The sequence below is a fragment of the Prunus avium genome, chromosome 3 (genome assembly GCF_965620075.1).
Source record: "Prunus avium chromosome 3, drPruAviu1.hap1.1, whole genome shotgun sequence".
Taxonomy (NCBI): Eukaryota; Viridiplantae; Streptophyta; class Magnoliopsida; order Rosales; family Rosaceae; genus Prunus; species Prunus avium.
Window position 1 is genome coordinate 33,375,268 of NC_142286.1, and position 22,085 is coordinate 33,397,352.

At 37.3% G+C, this 22,085-nt stretch overlaps 4 protein-coding genes and 1 long non-coding RNA gene across 8 annotated transcripts; 2 read left to right on the plus strand and 3 right to left on the minus strand.

Annotated features, from left to right (window-relative positions):
• Nucleotides 1-153: 153 nt before the first annotated feature.
• On the plus strand, nt 154-2,987 carry CPZ (Metallo-hydrolase/oxidoreductase superfamily protein). Of its 2 annotated transcripts, none has more exons than XM_021976873.2 (8): nt 154-680; nt 1,029-1,191; nt 1,265-1,335; nt 1,644-1,739; nt 1,815-1,928; nt 2,254-2,322; nt 2,446-2,520; nt 2,658-2,987. In XM_021976873.2, the coding sequence occupies exons 1-8, from the start codon at nt 303-305 to the stop codon at nt 2,817-2,819; spliced, it is 1,128 nt and encodes a 375-aa protein (XP_021832565.1). In that variant the 5' UTR covers nt 154-302; the 3' UTR covers nt 2,820-2,987. The 2 variants fall into 2 exon arrangements, with proteins under 2 accessions (XP_021832565.1, XP_021832566.1); XM_021976874.2 differs by having other exon boundaries at nt 155-680; nt 2,693-2,987.
• Nucleotides 2,988-3,283: 296 nt separating this feature from the next.
• LOC110772435 (Beta-ketoacyl synthase) lies at nt 3,284-7,520 on the minus strand. The gene is made up of 14 exons (XM_021976872.2): nt 7,366-7,520; nt 7,055-7,284; nt 6,832-6,939; nt 6,683-6,754; nt 6,456-6,542; nt 5,777-5,928; nt 5,484-5,564; nt 5,352-5,385; nt 5,179-5,245; nt 5,016-5,092; nt 4,614-4,674; nt 4,409-4,491; nt 4,221-4,292; nt 3,284-3,884 (listed from the first exon to the last, which is right to left on the minus strand). Exons 1-14 carry the CDS (start codon nt 7,490-7,492, stop codon nt 3,720-3,722), a joined length of 1,416 nt encoding a protein of 471 aa, XP_021832564.1. The 5' UTR covers nt 7,493-7,520; the 3' UTR covers nt 3,284-3,719.
• A 1,023-nt stretch (nt 7,521-8,543) lies between these two features.
• IBR5 (indole-3-butyric acid response 5) lies at nt 8,544-12,263 on the plus strand. Of its 2 annotated transcripts, XM_088251230.1 has the most exons (6): nt 8,544-8,758; nt 8,952-9,234; nt 10,109-10,208; nt 10,982-11,039; nt 11,257-11,363; nt 11,711-12,263. In XM_088251230.1, the coding sequence occupies exons 2-6, from the start codon at nt 8,998-9,000 to the stop codon at nt 12,028-12,030; spliced, it is 822 nt and encodes a 273-aa protein (XP_088107356.1). In that variant the 5' UTR covers nt 8,544-8,758; nt 8,952-8,997; the 3' UTR covers nt 12,031-12,263. The 2 variants fall into 2 exon arrangements, with proteins under 2 accessions (XP_088107356.1, XP_021832577.2); XM_021976885.2 differs by having other exon boundaries at nt 8,545-9,234.
• Nucleotides 12,264-16,310: 4,047 nt separating this feature from the next.
• Nucleotides 16,311-19,421, minus strand: LOC110745352 (DNA-dependent metalloprotease WSS1 homolog 2-like). The gene is made up of 6 exons (XM_088250017.1): nt 19,294-19,421; nt 17,671-17,918; nt 17,154-17,360; nt 16,977-17,057; nt 16,766-16,852; nt 16,311-16,666 (listed from the first exon to the last, which is right to left on the minus strand). Exons 3-6 carry the CDS (start codon nt 17,343-17,345, stop codon nt 16,313-16,315), a joined length of 714 nt encoding a protein of 237 aa, XP_088106143.1. The 5' UTR covers nt 17,346-17,360; nt 17,671-17,918; nt 19,294-19,421; the 3' UTR covers nt 16,311-16,312.
• Nucleotides 19,422-19,809: 388 nt separating this feature from the next.
• Nucleotides 19,810-20,534, minus strand: LOC148295984 (uncharacterized). 2 transcript variants are annotated; one of them, XR_015834751.1, is made up of 4 exons: nt 20,443-20,534; nt 20,286-20,338; nt 20,102-20,165; nt 19,810-19,998 (listed from the first exon to the last, which is right to left on the minus strand). It is a non-coding gene; the product is annotated as an uncharacterized LOC148295984 (long non-coding RNA). The 2 variants fall into 2 exon arrangements; XR_015834750.1 differs by having other exon boundaries at nt 20,088-20,165.
• Between the last annotated feature and the right edge of the window lie 1,551 nt (nt 20,535-22,085).

The following is a 22,085-nucleotide window of genomic DNA, read 5'->3' on the forward strand; positions in this document are numbered from 1 at the left end:
TTGTTTCACCTTCCATTTGATTCAATGCATGGTGTGCCTAAACAAAGGTCTACTTCTCCCAGTTTACTATCGTCAAAACTGTAAACCCGCCACATAACAGCCAAAACGCAGCGTTCAGCGTCTTCTCCCTCCTAAATTAGATAAAGTTCCCCTAAAATATCTCAACTTTTACTCAGACCAACAAAATCCACTCTCGCTGGGAGAAAAACCTCTCTAAAGCCCTTTCTCTCAGTCTCTCTTGTTATCCTCTCCTTGGTTTGCTATCTTATGAGCTACTCTCTCAACTCAAATCCACAATAAATATGCAAATATTTCTGACAATTTCACCCTCCAAAGCCCCTCTAATTTTCCCATTCCACCAACCCATTTCACAGACACCAAAAACCCAGAGAACTTCACTGAAAACTCTTTCCAAACCTGTAAATTCTCTTAAAGGGTCGCCTCTTTTACCGGCATTCGGCCGAGCAATCGAGGATGACGAGTACCGGCTAGCCCGGTCACAGGTTCTCCGGAAAGGTGTGGACTTAGAAGGCTATTCCATTGAGGGTCTTTCAATTGGTGGCCATGAGACTTGCATTATCATCCCAGAGTTCAAGTGCGCTTTCGACATCGGCAGGTGTCCCTCCAGGGCCATTCATCAGAACTTTGTTTTCATCACTCATGCTCATCTTGATCATATTGTGAGCTCCTCTTGCTCTCCTCTGTTGGGTACCCATAATTGGTTTGCTTCATTATGTCCACAGTTGCCATTGTTAATAGCTTTTTAGCTTCGTTCAAGTTTATAAGTCAATAATTGTGAAAATACTGCATTATTGAGCATTGGCGTTCTCTAATTTTTTTGTTTGTTGAAAGTTTGTAATTTGCTATTTTAAGTTGTCTAAGTTATAAGGTTGGTGTAAAAGCAGTTTTGGTGTGATAACTAGCTGTGTCCAAAATTGCTTGAATTTTATTTTCTCACACTCTGAGCTATTTACTTCATTTGGAAGTTAAAATGTTAGTATGTGCTTAAACTGTTTTTATTGTTTCAGGGTGGGCTGCCAATGTATGTAGCCAGCCGTGGTTTGTACAACTTAAAACCTCCAACAGTATTTGTGCCTCCTTGTATCAAAGAGGATGTGGAGAAGCTAATAGACATTCACCAGACCATGGGCCACGTGGAATTGAACCTTGATTTGGTTGCATTGGATGTGGGTATGTAGTGCTGGTTTAGTGGGCTTATTTATATCTCTTCATGCCAGAAATGATGTTGCAATTTTGGATTCAGGTGAGACATATGAAATGCGGAATAACCTTGTTGTCCGGCCATTTAGGACTGATCATGCTATACCCAGCCAGGTAGGCCGTTTAGGATTCGTTATTTGCATTCTGCCTGATTTTGAAATTGATTATAGTTTTTAGAGATGCCATAGAAATCATTAGTGATTGTAAAATTCTACTCTCATAATGGCTTTAAAATTCTACTCTCGTAATGCCTTTGTTTCCCTTAGCTGATGTGGCAGGTCTTGGGAGCATATCCCCACAGGCCCAGACACATATGAATCGAAGTTATAAACTTTTTACTAGTGAGGCCTGTTTGTTATTGTTGTTGCTTGCTAATGCATGATGATCTAATAGCGTTCCTCTACTTCTCTTTTTCTTTTCAGGGTTATGTTATTTACTCGGTTAGAAAAAAGCTGAAGAAACAGTACATGCATCTAAAAGGGAAACAGATTGAGAAATTGAAGAAGTCTGGTGTGGAGGTTTGTATTAGCTGCAGAATAGTCTTTTTTTTCATCTTCAATGAACTGATATTGATTTTGAACTTTCCTTTTTAGATTACAGATGTTGTATTGTCACCAGAGGTGGCCTTCACAGGGGATACAACTTCAGACTATATGCTGGATCCACGCAATGCTGATGCCTTGAGGGCAAAGGTTCTTATAACTGAGGTGTGTAGAAAATTATCCTTTTAGGAGTGCTGTTTGTTAGATTGGAAGATAGAAATATAGTCATATACTTGCAGTAGGGTGTAAACACTGCATATAGTTCCTCAACCTTAAACACTCCATTAAGTCGTCGTTCTAAGTAGTTGTTTTTTAAATGTCTTACATTCAGATATTTTGTCGCAAATTCTATGTCTAAATGGCATTTTTCTAGGCATTGAAAAAGCTCAGCATTGTGGTAGAGTGATATGTTCAAAATATTTTAATGGTCTTTATTGAGTGTTGCATAATTTGGTGAAAAATCAGCTCTGATGGGTGAGATCTTTGACAGGCAACTTTTCTGGATGAAGGGTGCAGCATTGAGCATGCACGACAACATGGTCATACTCATATAGACGAGGCATGTGAAAATTTGGTTTTTAAAATTGTTTCTGACTTTTAGATAGTTCTCTCTTCATTAACTAATGACAATATTGCATCTTACATAAGCTGATTTTAAATTTAATCTGTGTTACAAATGCAGATCATTGAAAACGCCCAATGGATTAGAAATAAGTCAGTTTTGTTGACCCATTTCTCCTCCCGCTACCATATAGAGGTATTACTTATCTGAACCAAGCCTTGTCTTTGTTTCTGATACTAACATCTAATAATCCTGTGGTAGCTTATGTCGTGTTGTTGCATAAGAATATCATTTAGGAAATCATATGTCCATTGATCATCCGTTTGTTTCAGAAATTAGTCAATGAACGGTTCTCCTTCAATTGCAGGACATTCGTCAAGCTGTATCAAAGTTGCAGTCTAAGCTCTCGGCAAAAGTGGTGCCTCTTACAGAGGGTTTCAAATCTATGCACGCTTAGATTCATAAAGTTTTGGGCTCATTTTGTCCAGCATTAGCATATGTAATATGTATAGAGAGAGAGAGAGAGAGAGAGAGAGAGAGATGTAATCAAGTTTCAGTAGATCAATTGTAGGCTGTTGTTTGAGTTAGCATTGGTAGGCTGTGGTGGTGGTGGAATATAACAATGATATTATCAATACAACATGGTTTAACGTAATTCTAGACATTAGGTCATTCTAAGAGCCTCATATGTTCCTGAGATCAGGACTGCCAACTCAGTGTCCTAGTATGTTCTTACGATCTATGATATTTCGAAAATTGAAATCTTTGAGTTTAAAAGGAGTTTGCAGTTGCAGTATTTTCATGAAAAATGGCTCACTGGTCTTGCAAGATTCCTAGTTCCATTGGTAAGAAAAGTAACAATAGCATTTATCAAACCACGCACGAACTAACTCTTGGTATAGTGGTACTTCTTTATCTAATGTAGGAAGAAGTTCTGAGTTCAAATCCCCACACTCCATTGATCAAAAAAAATAAAATAATATTAATAGACAAAATTACATTATCAGTACAACAATATATTCATTTCGACTTATTTCACTTTGGGCCAACAACGGTTCATTGGCCTGTCTCTTGAAACCTAAGTCATGAGCCTCAAAGCTAGTTCTGTTAGTGAGGAAAAGTTGTCAAGAAACCCTATGTAATCTCCTGTCAAGCTAACCATGATTACATTTGAAATGCAGCTGAAATGTTGGGCTTGCCTGCTTCCACTAATCTCATCTATAACAAATTTCAAAATTAAGGAAAGAAAATTGCATTTATGGCCATGACACTTGGATATCCCATCAGCTCCATTTCTAGAAGATGTGAGTTTGGATATTGCAGATTTTTTTGCATTTGGAGAATGATGCCCATGGTATACATTCTGGACGAGAAGATATCACCAACCCCATTTGTCAAGGAGCAGATGAAAACAGCAGGGATGCATTTGTTCCTCCAAAGCCAAAAGAGTTCGACAAAGCTGCTCTTATTGGCATTTCCTTTGAAGCTGTCAAAGGCATGAAAGCATCATTAAACACCGGATCTGGTTTTGAGAGATTCAGTGTTAGTGGTGCAATTCCCTGCAATAAAACAGGAAAGCAACAAATGAAAAAGAAAGGTCACTGTGACTGATGCAGACAATTTTTCAGTAACACAAATCCACTAATTTGTTCACAACATGATGCAATAACAGAAGTCCACAAACAGTTGATATGTTTACTACAATCCAAGTGAGAAAACAGGTCCTGTTGTTTTGTCTCGTTTATTTAAATCCTCCTATTGGTTCAGAATGTTAGCACAACTGGGCAAGGTTCGGTACATGACTTTGTCATGAACCTTCAAAACTATATATTATCAGTCAGCTATATTTTCTGTGGATATCTGTTTCCATCTCAATCATCAAAGCAACAACTTACACGGTGTATGGCCAAAACAGAAAATATTGCTTCAACAGCTCCAGCTGCACCAAGGAGATGACCAATAGCTCCCTGAAATTTTATAAGCAAAGAAAACAAGAATACAACACCACTTAGATATAAGCTACAGCTTCTTAATATTGAGCTTAACAAGTTACGTTTTTTACGTCAGAAATACTTAAATTTACCTTGGTGGAGGACAAGGCTAAAGCACCTGATGTCGCATGGTCAGAGAAAATATGTTTGATAGCATTGGCTTCTATTGCATCACCTGAATAGTACATAAAAACAAGATAAGCCACAACTATACTAGTTCCAGCACATACTTGCATTCTAAAGCTACCAGCTGAAAACATTAAAGTGTGGCAACTTCTAAAGGTCCAAATCACTTACCCAAAGGTGTTGAGGTGGCATGGGCATTCACATAATCCACTTGTTTTGGATGAATACCTGACTGCAAGTCAAGGGCAGGTGCATTACTATAAATCCCAATTATCTCCGCATGTATACTGACAACGGAAAATTAACTATGTCTGGAAGAATTTGTTCAGGGCACCTATTAGATCACACCATAAACAAGGACCTTTCCAGGTATGTAGTTAGGGCAATCATTACGATCTTATGTCTACCAAATTAGTATTTTTCTATGCGAGGCAATTATTATGCAAGTCAACACATCATGATTTTTCATCCATGATTCCCATTTGGGAGGGGGGTGTAGGGGGCAACAAGCATCCTTTGATGTCACTCAGATGAGCAAAATGATTTTAAGAACGTGCATACATGCCCATTTACCTGTTTAAAGGCACTTGTCATGGCCAGAATGGCACCTCTTCCATCAGCATGTGGTTGAGTAATGTGATGTGCATCTCCTGTACAGAGTCAATAACTTCAAAAATGAATATGTTAGCAGAGCATTATCAAACAGATACAATTTATTGTGTTTATGGTAAACTACCTGACATTCCATAACCACGAATTTCTGCATAAATTTTTGCTCCTCTATTCTTTGCATGCTCAAGCTCCTTCATTGGAAAAATATTAACACAATAGCAAATACACCATTAAGAAATGGAAATACAAGAGAAGCCCTTAGAGAATTATATTTTCAAGAATTGATGTCTCAACTACCTCCAAGACCAAGATGCCAGAACCTTCACCTATCCTGGGTTCAAAGTAAAGATTAGATAACAGGAAGCATCAAAAAACAAAACAGCAACAAGCAACCTATGTAAAGAAACCTTTCCAAGAGTATGTACTTACACAAACCCATCTCGACCACAGTCAAAAGGTCGTGATGATTCTTGAGGGGAAGAGTTGTATTTTGTAGTTAAAGCCCTTGACCTAGAAATAAGTACAACGCCTTAAAAAGTGAGGTTAACTTTTGTATGCAGAGCCAACTATGCTACAAGTCAATGTAAGTTGTGAACTCAGTATGAGCAGTAAAAGAAACTGTGCAACAGCTACCTATTGAAATGAGAAACAAAGAAGGTCTGTGCACTTGTGCAGTACATGGGTCAGTCAGATAAAGGGTTATAATGTATGGCACAATATACCTGCAAAATCCTGCTATTGATAACGCATCAATGCTAGACTCTGTGCCTCCAGCCACCATAACATCTGAATCTCCAAATTGAATCATCCTTGTGGCATCACCCAAAGAATGTGCACCAGTAGCACAAGCTGTCACTGCAGCATGGTTTGGTCCCTATGTTCAAAATAACACCAGATATATGTTTTATTATCGGAAAATAAGTCTGCACGATCTTCAAACTACAGAGGGACATTTTGGTTTGAAAAATTGAAATAAAAATTTACGACTCATGGCTTAACGAGTTCCAGCCAATTGTAGTTCTTGCTAGTCTTGCCAACTCATCACTCTAATGGTTCAACGGATAGGTGCCAACTTCAAACTAAAAAAATAAAAAATAAAAAAGACCAACATAACAGCTAATGACCAGCAACTCAATCTAAGAGGGCGTTTTTATTTTTATTTTTTGAATAAATATATCAGAATTAAGTGATCTTCCCACCAAACTCAACAAGCTGATGTATCGATATCAATTGGCCGATGAAATCAGAAGCATCTAGAGGACAAGGCACCATCTGAATCCTGATCAGTGCCTGTGTTGTCCACATGGTGATGGAGTTGCATGCCTGGCCAGCCATTTGTCCACATAATACCCATAACATATAGAACAAAATGTATCTCAGTTTTGCAAGTTGTTTACGCACCTGGAATCCATACTTCATGCTGATATGACCAGATGCCATGTTGATTAATATCCGGGGGATGAAAAAAGGACTAAGCCGACGAATACGCTGGTTATACAAACACAAATAGCACAAACAAGTTAATTGTTTCTGCAATTTCCCAGGCCATTGCATAGATATTAGGGGAAATCGAAATGCAAAAACCAAAATCTGTTCATACCATTTACAGGGTAGTTAAAAGAACCAACCTTCTCACAAATCAGTTGTGCAGCATCCAATATGTCACTGATGCTTCCAGTTCCCCCACCAACTGAGACACCCTGCCATTCATAAGTTAAAATATGCCCACATTTTTCTTTCATTTCAAATTTACCCACTTAATAATATTAACAATTACCGTTCTTTCCCTTTGATCATGCTCGGTGGGCATCCAATTAGCATCTTTAAGTGCTTCTTCAGCAGCACATAGAGCATACCCAATGAACCTGGCCATTGAACGATGCTCCTGACATAAAATAAACGTACATAAATGCATTTTACACAAAAACATTAAATTATTGATACTTGATACTGAAAAATAGCATGGTTAAGCATCAGGAAGGTCCAAATTAAATTAATACCTTAGAATTGAACCACAAGTCCTCGTTGAATTCACCCGGGTTGGTTCCACAGGGCACAATTGCTGCGACTTTGGAGGTGAGCTGGTCGTAAGTGTACGATTGGGTCTCTGGATCAAAGCCATTCATCTTGAGATCTTGAGGGGTCAATGCCCTTATGCCACAATCCCCCTCTATCAGTCTCTTCCACGTAGTCTCCACTCCACACCCCAATGGAGTTACCATGCCCAACCCTGCAAAACCAAAGATTATACACACACGCAGAGAGATATTTGTAGTGATTTTAGAAAGAGAGAGAGAGAGAGAGAGAGTACCAGTGACGACGACTCTGCGAGAACGAACAGGTGGAGGGGGGTCAAAAAAGGAAGAGGACATGCGACGAGTGAAGAGTTTGCGCCAAGCAGGAGCAGCCATAGCTTTCAAAGCGCCAGCAATGGCCATGGCTTTCTGTTTGCTCTTTTCAACGTAACTTTGTGGTGGGTTTGGCTGGACCGACTCGTCTGTTGATTTGCTCAAAGCCTCAACCCAATGGAATGTGGTGGGTTTACTTTGGGCCTTACCATCATGCGCATGCAACCCATGAAATGTTTCCAAAGTTTTTCTTGATACTTGATCTAATAATATCTCTTGACTCGTCAGTGCTGAAAAAATACGCAAATTTCAAAGGGCAAATGCAAATGTGTCCTCTCTCTCTCTCATGGAGAAAGAATAATTACAGTCGTAAAATAATCATATATTCACACAAATCTTTATTATCGTTTACCACTAGTTCTTGGTATAGTGGTATTCTCTCATCGATATATTCAACAGTAAAGTATTTATTCTTGTTCGTCTCATTTAAAATGTTACAATGCAAGAAAAGAAAATCAAAAGATAATACAATTGAAGTGTTTCATTAACAACTACTAGAAACGGAGCACTACAAAGGTCAAATGGGGAATAGCATAGAAGTGATGCCTTTAACTTTGATTCTGAATGATACGACAAATCAAAATGATTTTATCGCATTTTCTTTTAGTTATAGTAAAGTTTGACCTAGTGTAGAAGAAACAAAAGTAACAAAACAAATTTGACATAGGGAGAGAAGAACTCACTATTTATGATTGGAATATTTGACACTTTGGTCAATTTTGTCAATGCAATGCTTGAATGATACCTAACGTCAAGCTTGAGCAAAAACTGTGCTGTTGACCATGACTATGCCAGTGATCTCTAGTCAGCACTACAATCCAGATGGCATGATGTGATTGGGGAGGAGGTAAATGGGCCCCAAAACCGTAGGTGGTCCAAATGAAAACAATGATTGGGTACTAATGGGTAGGGCTTGGGAAAAAGCCCTCCTGTGGATGATGATCATCAAAAGAAAAGGAAATCTGGGCTTTTCTGTACTCTATCACACGGCCTTCAACAACAAGAAGGAGAAGCTCAAAGCAGCAAAACAAAAGCAAGTTAAACAATTCAGACCCAAAAAAAAAAACAGGGGAGTTAAACAACGTCTTCTGTAAATAGGGAATGAAATAAAATATTCAACAAATATATATAAAGACACTGCCTTGATCTCATAGCTTTTCCTGTCTTTCTTCTTTCTCCTACTACCGTATCACACCGTTACTAGGACAGCGTTTGTCAGTGAGAGAAGCCTAAAGCCAAAACGCGAATCCGAGAACTCAAAACTCATCATCTGTCTGATAAAAAAGAGGCTTCCTTGTAACGCCCTCTACTTCTTCACTCTCTGTCTCTAGCTCTCTTTATAAATCTCTCTCTTTTTCGTTCTTCCCACTTCAGGCTTTATCAAAGTTGAAAGCTTTAACGACCCACTTTGATTTTTTGGCACGCTCTCTTCCAATCCGCATCGATTTCTCTATTTATTGATCTGGGTTTTTGGTGTTCTGTGATTTAGAAGTCTTTTTCGCATCTGGGTCGGTGTCTAATCGCTGCCTTAGGCTATGAGGAAGAGGGAGAGGGAGAATCCATGTGGGGTTTGTGGCCACTATCACAAATACGAAGAAGGAGAGGTCTGTGGGGTTTGTGGCCATCGAATGCCGGATTTATCTGACAAAACTTCGATCCCAGTTAGTGCCTTTCCTTCTGCGATCGTGCCAGAGTTTCTCTATTTGGGTAGCTACGATAACGCTTCGCGCTCTGAGCTTCTCAAGACTCAGGGAATCTCTCGTGTTCTAAACGTAAGATTTTGCACCTTTGTTTTTTTTTTTTTTATTTATTTATTTTAATGCCTGGTAATAAAATTGTAAATACAACAACGAGTTTGGGTTTGGTTTTTGCTACTTTGGAAGAGTCAGTTTAATTTAAAGGTTCGATTTTTTTTCATTGGCATTCGTTTTCGTATGTTGATTGTGCTAATTGGACGTGTATGCAGAGTATTATTGAGTACCGTCAAATGGAGAACGGTATTGAGTGTTTGATACGTGCTTTGTCTCTAGTTAATCCATTTTTTATGGATAAGAGATACTAAAGCTGTAAATGTTATCTACGCTAGTGGTTTGATCTCAACCTGCAGGGAACTTGCAGAATGAGGAAGTGTACAGAGAATTCAATGAGATAGCTACGGGAGCATCTGTGCTTTGTTAAATGTAGTGGTTGAGATCAAAAGTTAGGGTGTCTATAAGCTTAAAGTAGTTGAGTTGATGTTGAGATTCATGAGTACAACATGAAGAAGTAAATAGTAGCATCAATGCATAAAGTTCATCCTAGATTGTGGAAGATTCATTTTGTTCTCAAGGAGCTATAAGGACAATAGGAAGTCTAAGAAAGGTGTATAAAGGCTGTGTTTGGGGTTATGAGTATAAATGGACCTGGATAAAGAATGCGTGGTTTACTTCTTGACCTGAATTTATTGGAATATGTTCATTGAGTTGTTTTTGATGATTTGTATTTTGAGAATTAACATGTGATTTTAGTGTGGAAACTATCATATGCGTACATACATGCATATATATGTGCACATCTCAGCTTTTTTTTTTTGGCTTAAAATAGTTAGTCTCCAGCAATTAAATGCTTGACATTCTTGTGTAATGTTTTTTCTCACTCTATATGCAGACGGTTCCTGCTTGTCAAAATCTTTACAAGAATTCTTTCACTTATCACTACCTCCAAGATGACAAAATTTTGCAATTTGAGGATGCAAATCAATTTTTAGGTGTGTACTCCTTTTTTGATGCAAATCAATTTGGCTCATAATATGTTTAAATAGCAGGGATTTTCTAATTGGAAAATGTTTTAGTGATAGTTGGGACATACCTTTTACTTCCTTCACTGACATCCACACATTTAATTTTTTTTTCTGTTGCTTTCTATTTAGCCGGGTACATTTTCAGCTTGTTGGTTTATAGGTTTTCTATAGATTCTCCTGATATAGGATAGATTAAAGTATTTCCGGAGCCATTGAAACTTGTTAACAGAAACATTGGAAAAATTCGATCTTGAGGGGTTCTTTAATGTGGGACACTTCATAGCTAAACAGATTGAATTTTGATGAGTAAAGATTATTGGCAGAAACGTTTTTAACTGTTCCTGAGCTTTTAAGCAAGCCTTTTACTTGGCCCTGTTTTGCTCATTATGATAACAATGAATGCTTTCTTGATTCACACTTACCTAATTGCCCCCTTATTTGAATTCTTACTTTATTTGACGAAATATGTGGATTCTGCTGTCACATTGTGGTACCATCCACTGGGTTCAGCATGCTTGCAACACAAAAACGTTATATAGATTTACTAGTCAACTACCCCAATATCCATTCTCAAGTTATCTTTTCTTGTTATAACCTTTGGACTAAGGGCCGCAAATCAAGTTTGAAACAATAGAAGCTAATGGAAAGTTGGAACAATGAGACGGACCTTATTATAGCAGTTCAAATTTGCTTTCTATTGCTTAAATTTCCTACTGAATGGAGCGTGCTTGATTTTGCAGAGCAGTGTGAAAGGGACAAGGCTCGTGTTTTAGTGCACTGCATGTCAGGGAAAAATAGGTGAAGCTGAAAATCATGCTTTTTTAAAAAACATTAAAAAAAAAATTAGTTACTTTCTGGGTACATTCCTAAAGTGCACACTGAGTTGCACACGCAACTCTAGAGTGCAGTTAATATGTCACTTAGCCACCACCAGCCTTTTGGTTTTTACTAACTCCTTAATCATAGGAAATGCTTTTTCTCGTTTATTTCATGAGATTTATGTTCTTTATAACAGGTCGCCGGCTATTGTAATAGCTTATTTGATGAAATCCAGAGGATGGAGACTTGCCCAGTGTTACCAGTGGGTGAAAGAACGGAGACCATCGGTTGAATTAAGTGAAGGTATGCAATGAAGATCTGTCTCAGCATTTCTTAAAAGGAGCATTCAATTGAACAATAACTTTAGATATTGGAACACGAGCCAGAACATTTGATTTTGGAAACTAGCCTGCTTGCATAGAGGTTGATAAATGCTGATATTGTTGACTACACTGGAATGAAATTTTTTATTTGGTTGGGTGGGTAGATACTAGATACTATTGCACCTTGTTTTTCCCTCTTTCATCTTGATGAGGGACCTCTGCAGGAAACTTAGAACATGTCCATACTTAAAACAAAGTGAACATTGTTGTCCACTTAGTTTTGAACAATTTTACATCTCTGACTTTCATTTGTGTTTATGGATGCAGCTAACTACCGGCAACTGCAGGAGTATGAGGAGAAGATCTTTGGATCAGCTGGTAGTGGCAACCCAACCTTGCCAGCCTTCCCACCAGTAGTAGCTGCACCTTCGTTCAGCTTTGGATTCCCAAGAGTTAATGATTCAGTTCCTATCCCTACATTTAACAATGTTGGCACGACCTCCATTTTTTCCCGGCCTGCCCTAGATATTCCTCCACTTGAGTTTACATTTGGAGCCAGCCAGGCTCGAAATGATATCTCCGGGAGCACTTTTGGTGCGAGTCCACCAAATTCAAACACAAGTGATATTTCAATGGATAGTACTTGAATATCCTGTTTTTGAAAACCCCTTTTGCGGATCAACTGTGGAGCAAAGTATCCTGACTCCGATGAGTTTTATTAATATCTGGATGTAAATTGGGAGTGACTGCTCATACTACAGTGTATAAGATTTGACAGGGTGATAAGGATGTTTGTTTTTCTTTTCTCTAGTTTAAGTTTTGTAAGTGGAACTATTTTTTTCATTCACGCATGGCCTAATACAAAGTTATCTTCACAACATCTACTCTTGTAAATTTTGTATGCTTAATTTTGATGTTATTGCCAACGTCCATGAGACCGTTGACCCAAGCTTAATACGATTTGCATTTCCAAAACTCACCTCTGGTTGCACTTTTTGCAACCTTTACAATCCGTCCTTTCTCTATGTTCGGTAGAAGTATTATGATGAAAGATAAAAAGCATTGGTAAAAGTGGGTGATTGGTCGGTGTGATATTATTAAATGGTGTCTGTATTTCTCTAAAGTTGTCCATTGATTGCATGGAAAATTTACAGGAGCAGATTTACTGTTATTGAGGTCTTTAGAGCACCTCCACTCATGTAGGCTAAGGCAAGGCAAGGACTGACACTATTCACATGAATAGTGCCAGCCTTGCCTTAGTTGGTTCCACCCTTGGAAGGCTAGGGCAAGGGCAAGAAAAAAAAAAAGATTATGCAACAAAATATAAACAATTTAGAAAGTGAATAAAATTGTTATATATTTTATAGGGAAAATATCTACAATTTTTTTGTATTTAAAAAAAAAAAAATTGAAATTTTTTTGGATTTTTTTGAATTTTTTTTACTCGCTGACGTCAGCGCCTTTGGGCTGCAGCCCAGGCAAGATTTGCCCGTGGGCTTGCCCAGTTCGATGGGACCCACCATTTGCCCGGGCCATTTTTCTTCCGCTGGAGCTGTCTTGGGCTGCCTTGGGGGGCCTTTTGCCCAGTCTTGGGTAAAGGCTGGAGGTGCTCTTAGGAGGTCATCCAAGGCCCATGAAGCTCCTATCATTGAGGTTTGTTGTATTTTTACTCCCTAATTGGATAAATATAAAACAGATGGAGCATGCAAAAGGCTTCCTTGGCTAGCAGGTCTTTGAGTTTGTGCTAGTAATAGGAAGCGTTGGTATTTCAACTTCGAGTTCTGTTCCGTTTAAACTCTGGTGAGACGGTGGATGGTGGCAATTCATCAAAATAAAAGTTGTTTTTACCCAAAATGAACCGCCAATGAGGACGAGACACTTGGAAGACTTCGCGCTTGGTCAGGGACGCCCTCGGCACCCTACCTACCGATCGCCCCATTAGGGCAACACCCTCTCATGGGACACGTGGCATGCTCCCCAGCGACGTCCACAGTCCCACATCGAAATTATCAACGAAATGCACACCTCCCAAGGCCTATAAAAGAAGCCAACTACCCCAAAATAGAGGTAATCAGAACTAACGGCATACAAGCCTATTGATCTGTCAGTTGAACTTTCTATTCCCGAACTTACTTAAGCATCGGAGAGCCTTCGGCCGGTACCACACCGGTGCCTTGGGTCTTACCGAGCATTCTCTCATCTTTGCAGATCACGCTCCCTACCGAGGCCACAAGCATACCGAAGGTATAAAATTACTAAGTTGACCCTCAAAGTCAGAGAACCACTTTTTGGCGTCAACAAAAGTCACCTCCTTGTATAAGAGAAAAGAGGGGTTAACTTGCAGGGAAAGGAGTATGAATATAAAAACACCCATTTTTATTTACAATGGTTTACCTGACATCTTCCTGTGCCAATCACTAACAAGTGGCATGTGCCTGCTATATTGATTCGAGGAGGATCCCTGCACCAAAAATATGATGCATTCAGTGTAAGTGAAATGAATCACCTTTCTTGTGGATGATATAAAATTCGGTGACTAGGATTCTCACTTTAGGGCCCATTTGATAACCATTTCAATTTTAGTTTTTAGTTTTCATTTTTTGTGCTAGAGTATAGAGGAAAAAGAGGGAGAATTGAAGTGAGAATGAGAGTGAAGATGGTATTGAGAGGGAAGATGAGAGGAGAGGATGGGAAGGATGAGTAACAAAAGTGAAAACAAAAACTAAAAATTGAAATCTATTTCAAATTGTATTCACTTTCAAGATTTTGTTTTCACTTTTGTTATTCCTCCCTCTCATCCTCCCTTCTCAATTTTATCCTCACTTTCATTTTCTTCTATACTCTAGTACAAAAAATGAAAATTAAAAACTAAAATTGAAATGGTTATCAAACGGGCCCATAGTTTTAAGTTTTTATGGCATATTTCTCAGAAATTTCCTGTGGATGTGAATGAAAAAATCACCTTTGTATATGCAAAATTTTAAATATCTAGAGTTGACAAGTAATCGGGCTGTTAGCAAAGTTCACTGTAGTGTATTAATTTTTCGTCACTTCGTTTGATAGCCAACAGGGAATGAATCTGAGCATATCTAAAGCCAAGTTTACACACTCTGTAATTTGGAATGCGTGCTTTATTAATTTGTCTATTCTTGCTCAAACTTGTTACTCATGTTGACCTGCATGCAAGTAGTGTTGCGTTATGTGCTTCTGGAACAGTTGCTTTGGAGTTGCAGCTTGCGCGGCTACCATGCTTATTCGCTTATCGAGCTCATTTCCTAACTGAGTGGATTATTCGTTATAAAGCCACGATACCTTACATATCCCTCCCAAATATTCTCATTGATTCAGCGATTATACCTGAGGCTCTCTTTCAAGCATGTACTCCAACAAACCTAGCCTCATCGATTTTGTAAGTTTTATTTGTTTTCATTCAAGCATGATCTCTTTCCTCTGTAGTTTAATTACTGAAAGACTGGGGATTTATAACTCAAGTATATATGATCCACCACAGGAATTTGATACACAACGATGGCCTCCGAGAAGAACAGATCGTTGCTGCTGAAAAATTAATGATAAACACATCTCTATTTGACATACTCATGCAAATATATATAACATTTACAACAAACATAAATTTAAACACAATTTAATATCGTATTAAGGCAATCAAATTATCACCAATTTGGATTAATTGGGCTCATGTTCGATTAGTTAAAGAGTTATCAGATCGAATCAGATAGCCTATTCCACACACCTAAGAGCTGTTCCAGTGGAGGCCCCCAGCCCGAGCAAGGGGGCTAGGCCCAAGAAGCAGTTTCCAGCAGTATAAAACAGCCCAGGCACGGCACGAGCTCCACAAGCCCTGTCAGGCTCTAAAGGCAAAAAAGCCTGAGCTGTTACCTTAGGGTTGTGACATCATTTCCTGAAACCCTTAGGGCTCGTTTGGTACACGGGATTGGCTTGGACTGGCTTGGACTAAATTTAGTACCGTGTTTGTTTTATCTAATCCTAGTCTTAGATGGGATTGTTAATACTGGGCCCACCAAAAACACCTCCTTAGAAGGGGACTACTAATCCCATGTGGAAGAGGAGGATTAGCTAGTCCCAATGCTCACCAATATATAAAATGCATATATTATATTGTAAAATTAATAACATATATTATTATTATTAAACTTACTTACACATATACTATAATGTACATATATGTGTATATATGTACATACACATAAATATATGTATATACACATAAATATATAATATATGTATATATGTACATATATGTGTATATATATATATATACATACATATATATACATATATAATATATATATAATATACATATACATATATACATGTATATTATTATTATAATATACCCATATACACATATACATATTAATATTATAATAATAGCATATGTGTATATATGTAATATATATTATATATTATATATTATAATACATATATATATATACATATATATACATATATGTGTATATATATTATACCCATGTATGTATTATAGTATACATATACACACATATATACACATATACATTATATATGTATTATATATATTGTAATATACATATATACATGTATATATATATATATTATAAAATACATATATATATGTATGTATTATACCCATGTATATATTATAATATACATATATACACCTATATACACATATATTATATATGTATAATGTATGTATATATATAATATACATATATACATGGGTATAATACATACATACATATATATATATATATGTATTTTATAATATAATATATATATGTATTTTATAATATATATACATGAATATACATGTATGTGTACATATATATATATATATACATACATATGTTTATATTATTTATAATATACATATATACATGTATATACACATACATGTCACATATATTATAAAATACATATGTACACATACATAATATATGTATTTATACATATATACATATACATAGATAGTTTTGAAAAAATAAAAAAAAATCTAGTCCTAGTCCAAGCGTACACCAAACGCAGGATAAGTGTTATCCAACTTAGACCAAGCCAAGCCAAGCCAAGACAGTCCCTAAGCATAGTCCATGCCAAGACAGTCCTGTGTACCAAACGAGCCCTTAAGGTCATCAGTTCGAAGGTCAACAAAAATATATAGCTTACAAGCTCATGCAAAAGAGTTTTCTTGATACTTTCATATTTCCTGAAACCCTTAAGGTCATCAGTTCGAAGGCGCAGAGATATCTCCTCCCCGTGGTTCTGCAATAGCAACCAAGTGTCAATCAGAAATTAAAAGAAAAGAGAAAATACTATTGCTACTAATTTCATCATATATTCTGATGTTTATAGTGTGATTACCTTATTGAACCCAAGGATGCATTTGGGACTTATGCCAACATAACCAACAGGGGCCATCTCGGTCATGATTCCCACACGCCAACGATGCTTTAAAAAGAACAATGCAAAGATAAATTACCAGCAGAGACGCAAGAGTATACCAAGGAATCATATGCACAGCATACTGGACATTCTGCTTATACTAAGTGTGAGAATATGCATTCAATGATACCTTGTTCATGACAGAAATAATTCCAGGATCTGCAGCAAGCATGTGCATTCTTTTCAATGCCTCTGACACCGGAGGGTTCAACTGCAGACAAGTAACAAGAAGTTGAAGTTAAAAGCCTCTACCAAAAATTGATAATTGCAATATCTTCACATTTCCTCATACATAATTTTAGAATACCTCAATTCCTGGAAGTTGAAGTGTTCGGAAATCACAAAAGATATAAGGTCCTTGTGGAAGTTTCAGAGTATGAGGCCTGTATGACATTCGCTGCCTCAATCTCATTTCCTCTTCATCAAATCCAGCTATCCTTAAGTTTGTCTTTGCATGTTGTAAAACTTCATCAACCTCATGTTCAGACACTCCCATCATTCTGACGGACTTTCCCTGAACAAGAAGAAAAGCAATCAGTTATCATGCAAGAACTCAGAAAGTTCATCATATAAATTCAATCAAATAGCAAGATTATCCCCTTAAAGAAATTTATTGCACATCATTAGTGAAACTTGAACAGAAATCGAAAGGGTGCTTAAGTGTGCCGCCTTGCCATCTAAGTCGCTGACATTGAACTTCTTTTGGGACAAGTTATCAGATCTTATAGACAAGTACAAAAACCAAACTCCATAAGCAGTATCCATAGCCAGATATTCTTTTCTGATTGTAAAACCATTTATGCAAAGACAACTAAATATGATACCTCAATGATTGAAGTTTCCTCTAAACTCAACTTCTCATGCTCATCAGAGAAAGGAGATAGCAATTTTGAGCTTTTATTAGAAACTGTGGAACAATTAGCTTCATCGTATCTGCTTTGACATTAGTTAACTTTTGCAGTTCATGCCCGAGGTCCTTGAGAGTAGCGCCCTCTTTGATCTCCACATTAAACTTCTTTCCTCTCCATATGACCCAAATGTTGTGTTCAACTTGTGGATCTTGCATGTTGTCCTGCAAAACACAGTGTGACAAATTTTTTTGATTATGTGCATCTTTATTGTCTATAATAATAGCTATAGCTCCAAAGAGAAAATGTCAACTTCTGATATATATATAAGAATGTATGCAGATTTACCAACAAACCAAAATTACTTATACAAGATGCACACTTAAATTCTTAAACTTTATTTACTGAAGTACAATAATGAAGAAAGCTAAGTGAAAATCATCAGTCTTTTCAATACCCAATGAAAACTATCATTTCTTCATTCCACCATCAAAATTTTGAAATAAGATAGAAAACCCACATAAAGTTTTCCACTTTAGCGGTAATCAAAAGCACCCATAAGTACCTAATATTACCCCACTGACAAAAACAACAAAAACAAACAAGAATTCACCTGAAATTTCAATGAAAATCAGCTCAAACTGAGAAAAAAAATAAATGGGCAAACAGTTTTCAAACCATCAACATAATCCATAGGCATAGAAATGAACGAACAGCCGAGAGCTCTCTAGAGAGCTCTCTTCCTCCTCCTCCATTTTGAGAGTCCCTGGCTTCTCCCCACCCGAAATGGGTGTTTTTTCCCTGAGCCTTGTCTCATATCTGGGGCTCCTTGCCTCTACTTCGGTTTCCTTTGATTTTTTTCTGTTTTTCCCTAAGGTAAGCCCACTCTGTGAGACCCTTTATCTCCCATATCTCCCTCTCCTTTCTTCCCCAGACACCTTCACTTTTCACCCTCCGCTTCTTACATCTATCCTCCCTTCATCACTTCTCTGTTATGTAGCCGTCCACACATGGCCAGCGACTTCGTCTGGTCGCCAGTTCTTAACCACCACCGTTTGCTCCTCGGTTCCGCGTCCACTGCTCTCGTTGTTCTTCCTCGATGGCATGTGGTGGTCCGTGGCTGCGATTAAAGTGAATACTGCACTTGACTCTTGGATTATGGGAGCGCTTCCGCGCGGGTGGCCTGCTCACCCCCATCTTCCGTTGGCCTCTTTGATACCCCCTGGTATCGGTTACTTCTCCTTGGTGGTGGTGGATTTGCTTTGGTGGGATTGTTGGCATGCTATGTGCGGCTGCTCCTGTGTTTCTAGATCTAGGGTTTCTTTGTTAATGTTGTATGGGCTTTTGTGTTTATTAGGTTATGTTTCTCTGGGCCTGCTTTATTTGTTGGTGTTGGGCTGCATTTTGAAATGAGTTTCCTCAATTTGTAATGTTTCCCACTATTAATGAATACAGTTCCCTTGACCAAAAAAAAAAAAAAATGAACGAACTAAATTGAATAGTACAGAGATTTTTGAAACCAATTAAGCCTCAATAATGAAATTATGAAAGAAAAATCCATAATTGAAGAAACCTAGATTGAGAATTGGGATGACTTACTCAGATTATGATCGAACTCTGTCTTTCTGAGAAGCGGATATTCTGAGAATTACGTTGTCCTATATATCAGCTCAATTTTTAAGACGTCAAATGGTAAAAGAATTTTGACGATCAGTTGCTTATATAGGAATGGGGCCGCGGAATAAGAGGCGGCGTACTTTAGTGATATGTGGGAATATTGCTAACATTAACAGCAGTGTGTAGTTGACCGCATGTTACGTATGTGCTGGCGGATGACCATAGGGATTAAGGGATTAGCCAAGCCAGTGAACTTTCTAGATTTTTGTATATATACATATATTTTTCTATTTAGAACTCTCTTTGTCTGTTATATTCATTTAATTTTTGGAGCAATGTTTATTACAAATGGAGTGATTGGTGAAAAACGTAGCATAAGACACAGCTACCAAAATGGGCTTTATTGACAAACATAATCCAACATTAATACATAAAAAAAAAAAAATTATTAAGTAATTATAACACAAATAGTTGGGTTAGTTGGGCACGGTGTGCTTATCCATTACACTCAAGTTTAATCTCACTCTTCCGTAATTTACCATTGATTGTATTTCAAAAAAAGAAAGAAAGTAATAATCAGTTTACATAACTCAAATCAAAGTGTGCCCTACGCCAAGTTACTCTATAATAAGTTGATGAAGTGATTCTTTTGCAGCAGCTTGTTGGTTTTTGGGAGATAAGTCATGCCTGGAAAATGTGGAAATGGATGATGATTAATTCATTGTAATTACTTTTCAAAATAAGAAAGAAAATGAAAATATGTGAATGACCACTACTTATTGAATTTTACGTGAAAGTTGAAACATGGAAGCTGCAGCCATCCCAATACTGACACTGAAAAGATTCCAGTTCTTCTGCAGTCTCAAAATGAACAAACTATAAGAAAAAACTCAAAACTTATATATACTGCAAAATTATTGGCCTAAAAAAAAATTAAGCATTAAGTTAATGAACTAAAGTTTAGAATTAATTACTGGTATAATTATTGCGCTGTTTCTTGCCCATATAAGTCCGTTGCATGTAAGGGCTGGAGAAAATAAAATGGGGATGACAAAAATTTCTATCAGAGGCCTCAAAAAAACAAAGAGAGAGAGAGAGAGAGAGAGAGAGAGAGAAATCTATTAAACCAACCTCACTGCTGAACGTAGGAGAGTTGCTCAGGTGGTTTTGAAGAGTCGATAATATTGGCAATGGTTACGCCCCATTTAAAAGTTGGAGCCCAAAAATGGACTGCAAAATTAAAACACATGTATGAGTGGTTCTGATGTTCTTTTACAATTAGCATCACAACAGTAGTTTTCATATTTTTGGTTGACTGAAACACAAGAGATGTAAGAAAAATCAATAACCTGAGGTTAGGGATTGTTGAACACTGATGAGGATTTTTTTTTTAATAATTAGAAATCAATAATAATCTCAGTCGTGATCTTTAATTTGAATAACTTCGATGCATAATAATAATAAAGCACTATGGAGCTGATTTGCACGGTTCTTACTAAAACTTTAATGTACAGAACTCAGTTATATGATCTGCAGGGGATGCTTTGATATCAAACTTTCATACTAACAATTCATCATTAAGAAATTAGAAGAACAATATGGCTAAATGATCAACACAAACATGTAGAGATTTGTTGAGTAAGTAGATTTTGAGAAGTAAACGAACTAGTTTTCGGGCCGGCTGGGTGGTTCCAAATTGCTTGCAGCTTAGAATTTGACCTCTCTCTCTCTCTCTCTCTCTCTCTCTCTCTCTCTCTATTTGTTTGAAGTAATGTAGCAAAACTGAGGAGGAAGAAGAAAGGAACTTATTATTATGTCGATTGAATACCATTTGACTAGAAGAAAGGGACTGTATAATATTTAAGCAGAGGATAGAATCAAAATTGTGTCTCTTTATGATTTGGTCAAAGCCATTAAAAAATTGTACATCCGCTGGTTCAAGTTATTCATTTGTTGAGAGGTGACTTTGAAGGCATTTTAAACTCTTTTTCATGAACATCTTCACCATTAAGAAATACAAGTCTTGTACATCACCTGTTTATGTCATATTCTTTGGGTTTTTCATGAATTCGTATATGTAATAGGCATATCTTGCTACAAAGCAGCCTTACAATACAACTAGCAGCTAGCAGTGCTCTTAATTAGGCGATGGAACGCTGTTTTCTCTAGGCGAATAGCCGTTGTTAACTTGTTAGTGACTGAAATACTGCAATGACCAAAGCTTTGTAAGGTTTTTCTTTCCTTTTGGTTAAAAGGAAGGCGAAAAGAAAAGGGAAGGATTCAAACTCTGGCTTTGAGTGCAGGGATAAACACCCTCTACCACCTAATTAACCCTCTTTCAATGGCTTGTATGCGCGGGGTTAAAGGTGCTGAATGAAGATGTTTATATAGGGAAGTTCTGCTACATGTACCACATTGCAGACCCCAATGTATCACTTTGTTTTGCTTAATACAAACTAAAAATCTACATGTAGCATTCCAGTCATAAAGTAGTAGGTCTGGGAGAAAGAAGCGATCGATGAGGTTAAATTTTTCATTGGCCTCAATTGAATCATGTGGTTCAAACATAATCCAACAATAATCCATCAGGTGGTTTTGAGGAGTCAAGAATATTTGCAATGGTTAGACCCCATTTAAAAGTTGGGGCCCAAAAATGAACTGGAAAATTAAAACACATAATAAACCTTTAACATGAGTGGCTCTGATGTTGTTTTACAATTTCTTATCACAATAAGTGTTCATATATCCTGTGATCCATTGGGAAAATTCTGGTT

Excerpts from the sequence above, each read along its gene's own strand:
- CPZ (XM_021976873.2), top strand. The coding sequence starts at position 303 with ATGCAAATATTTCTGACAATTTCACCCTCCAAAGCCCCTCTAATTTTC. Across the intron at positions 1,740-1,814 it reads TGAAGAAGTCTGGTGTGGAG|ATTACAGATGTTGTATTGTC; the intron begins GTTTGTATTAGC and ends TTTCCTTTTTAG. Across the intron at positions 1,929-2,253 it reads CAAAGGTTCTTATAACTGAG|GCAACTTTTCTGGATGAAGG; the intron begins GTGTGTAGAAAA and ends GATCTTTGACAG.
- LOC110772435 (XM_021976872.2), bottom strand. The coding sequence starts at position 7,492 with ATGGCCATTGCTGGCGCTTTGAAAGCTATGGCTGCTCCTGCTTGGCGC. Across the intron at positions 6,755-6,831 it reads ATGATCAAAGGGAAAGAACG|GGTGTCTCAGTTGGTGGGGG; the intron begins GTAATTGTTAAT and ends TATGAATGGCAG. Across the intron at positions 5,386-5,483 it reads TGTGGTCGAGATGGGTTTGT|GATAGGTGAAGGTTCTGGCA; the intron begins GTAAGTACATAC and ends CTTTGAACCCAG.
- IBR5 (XM_088251230.1), top strand. The coding sequence starts at position 8,998 with ATGAGGAAGAGGGAGAGGGAGAATCCATGTGGGGTTTGTGGCCACTAT. Across the intron at positions 9,235-10,108 it reads GAATCTCTCGTGTTCTAAAC|ACGGTTCCTGCTTGTCAAAA; the intron begins GTAAGATTTTGC and ends CTCTATATGCAG. Across the intron at positions 11,040-11,256 it reads TGCATGTCAGGGAAAAATAG|GTCGCCGGCTATTGTAATAG; the intron begins GTGAAGCTGAAA and ends TCTTTATAACAG.
- LOC110745352 (XM_088250017.1), bottom strand. The coding sequence starts at position 17,345 with ATGATGGGAGTGTCTGAACATGAGGTTGATGAAGTTTTACAACATGCA. Across the intron at positions 16,853-16,976 it reads TTATTTCTGTCATGAACAAG|CATCGTTGGCGTGTGGGAAT; the intron begins GTATCATTGAAT and ends TTCTTTTTAAAG. Across the intron at positions 16,667-16,765 it reads GCATCCTTGGGTTCAATAAG|AACCACGGGGAGGAGATATC; the intron begins GTAATCACACTA and ends TTGCTATTGCAG.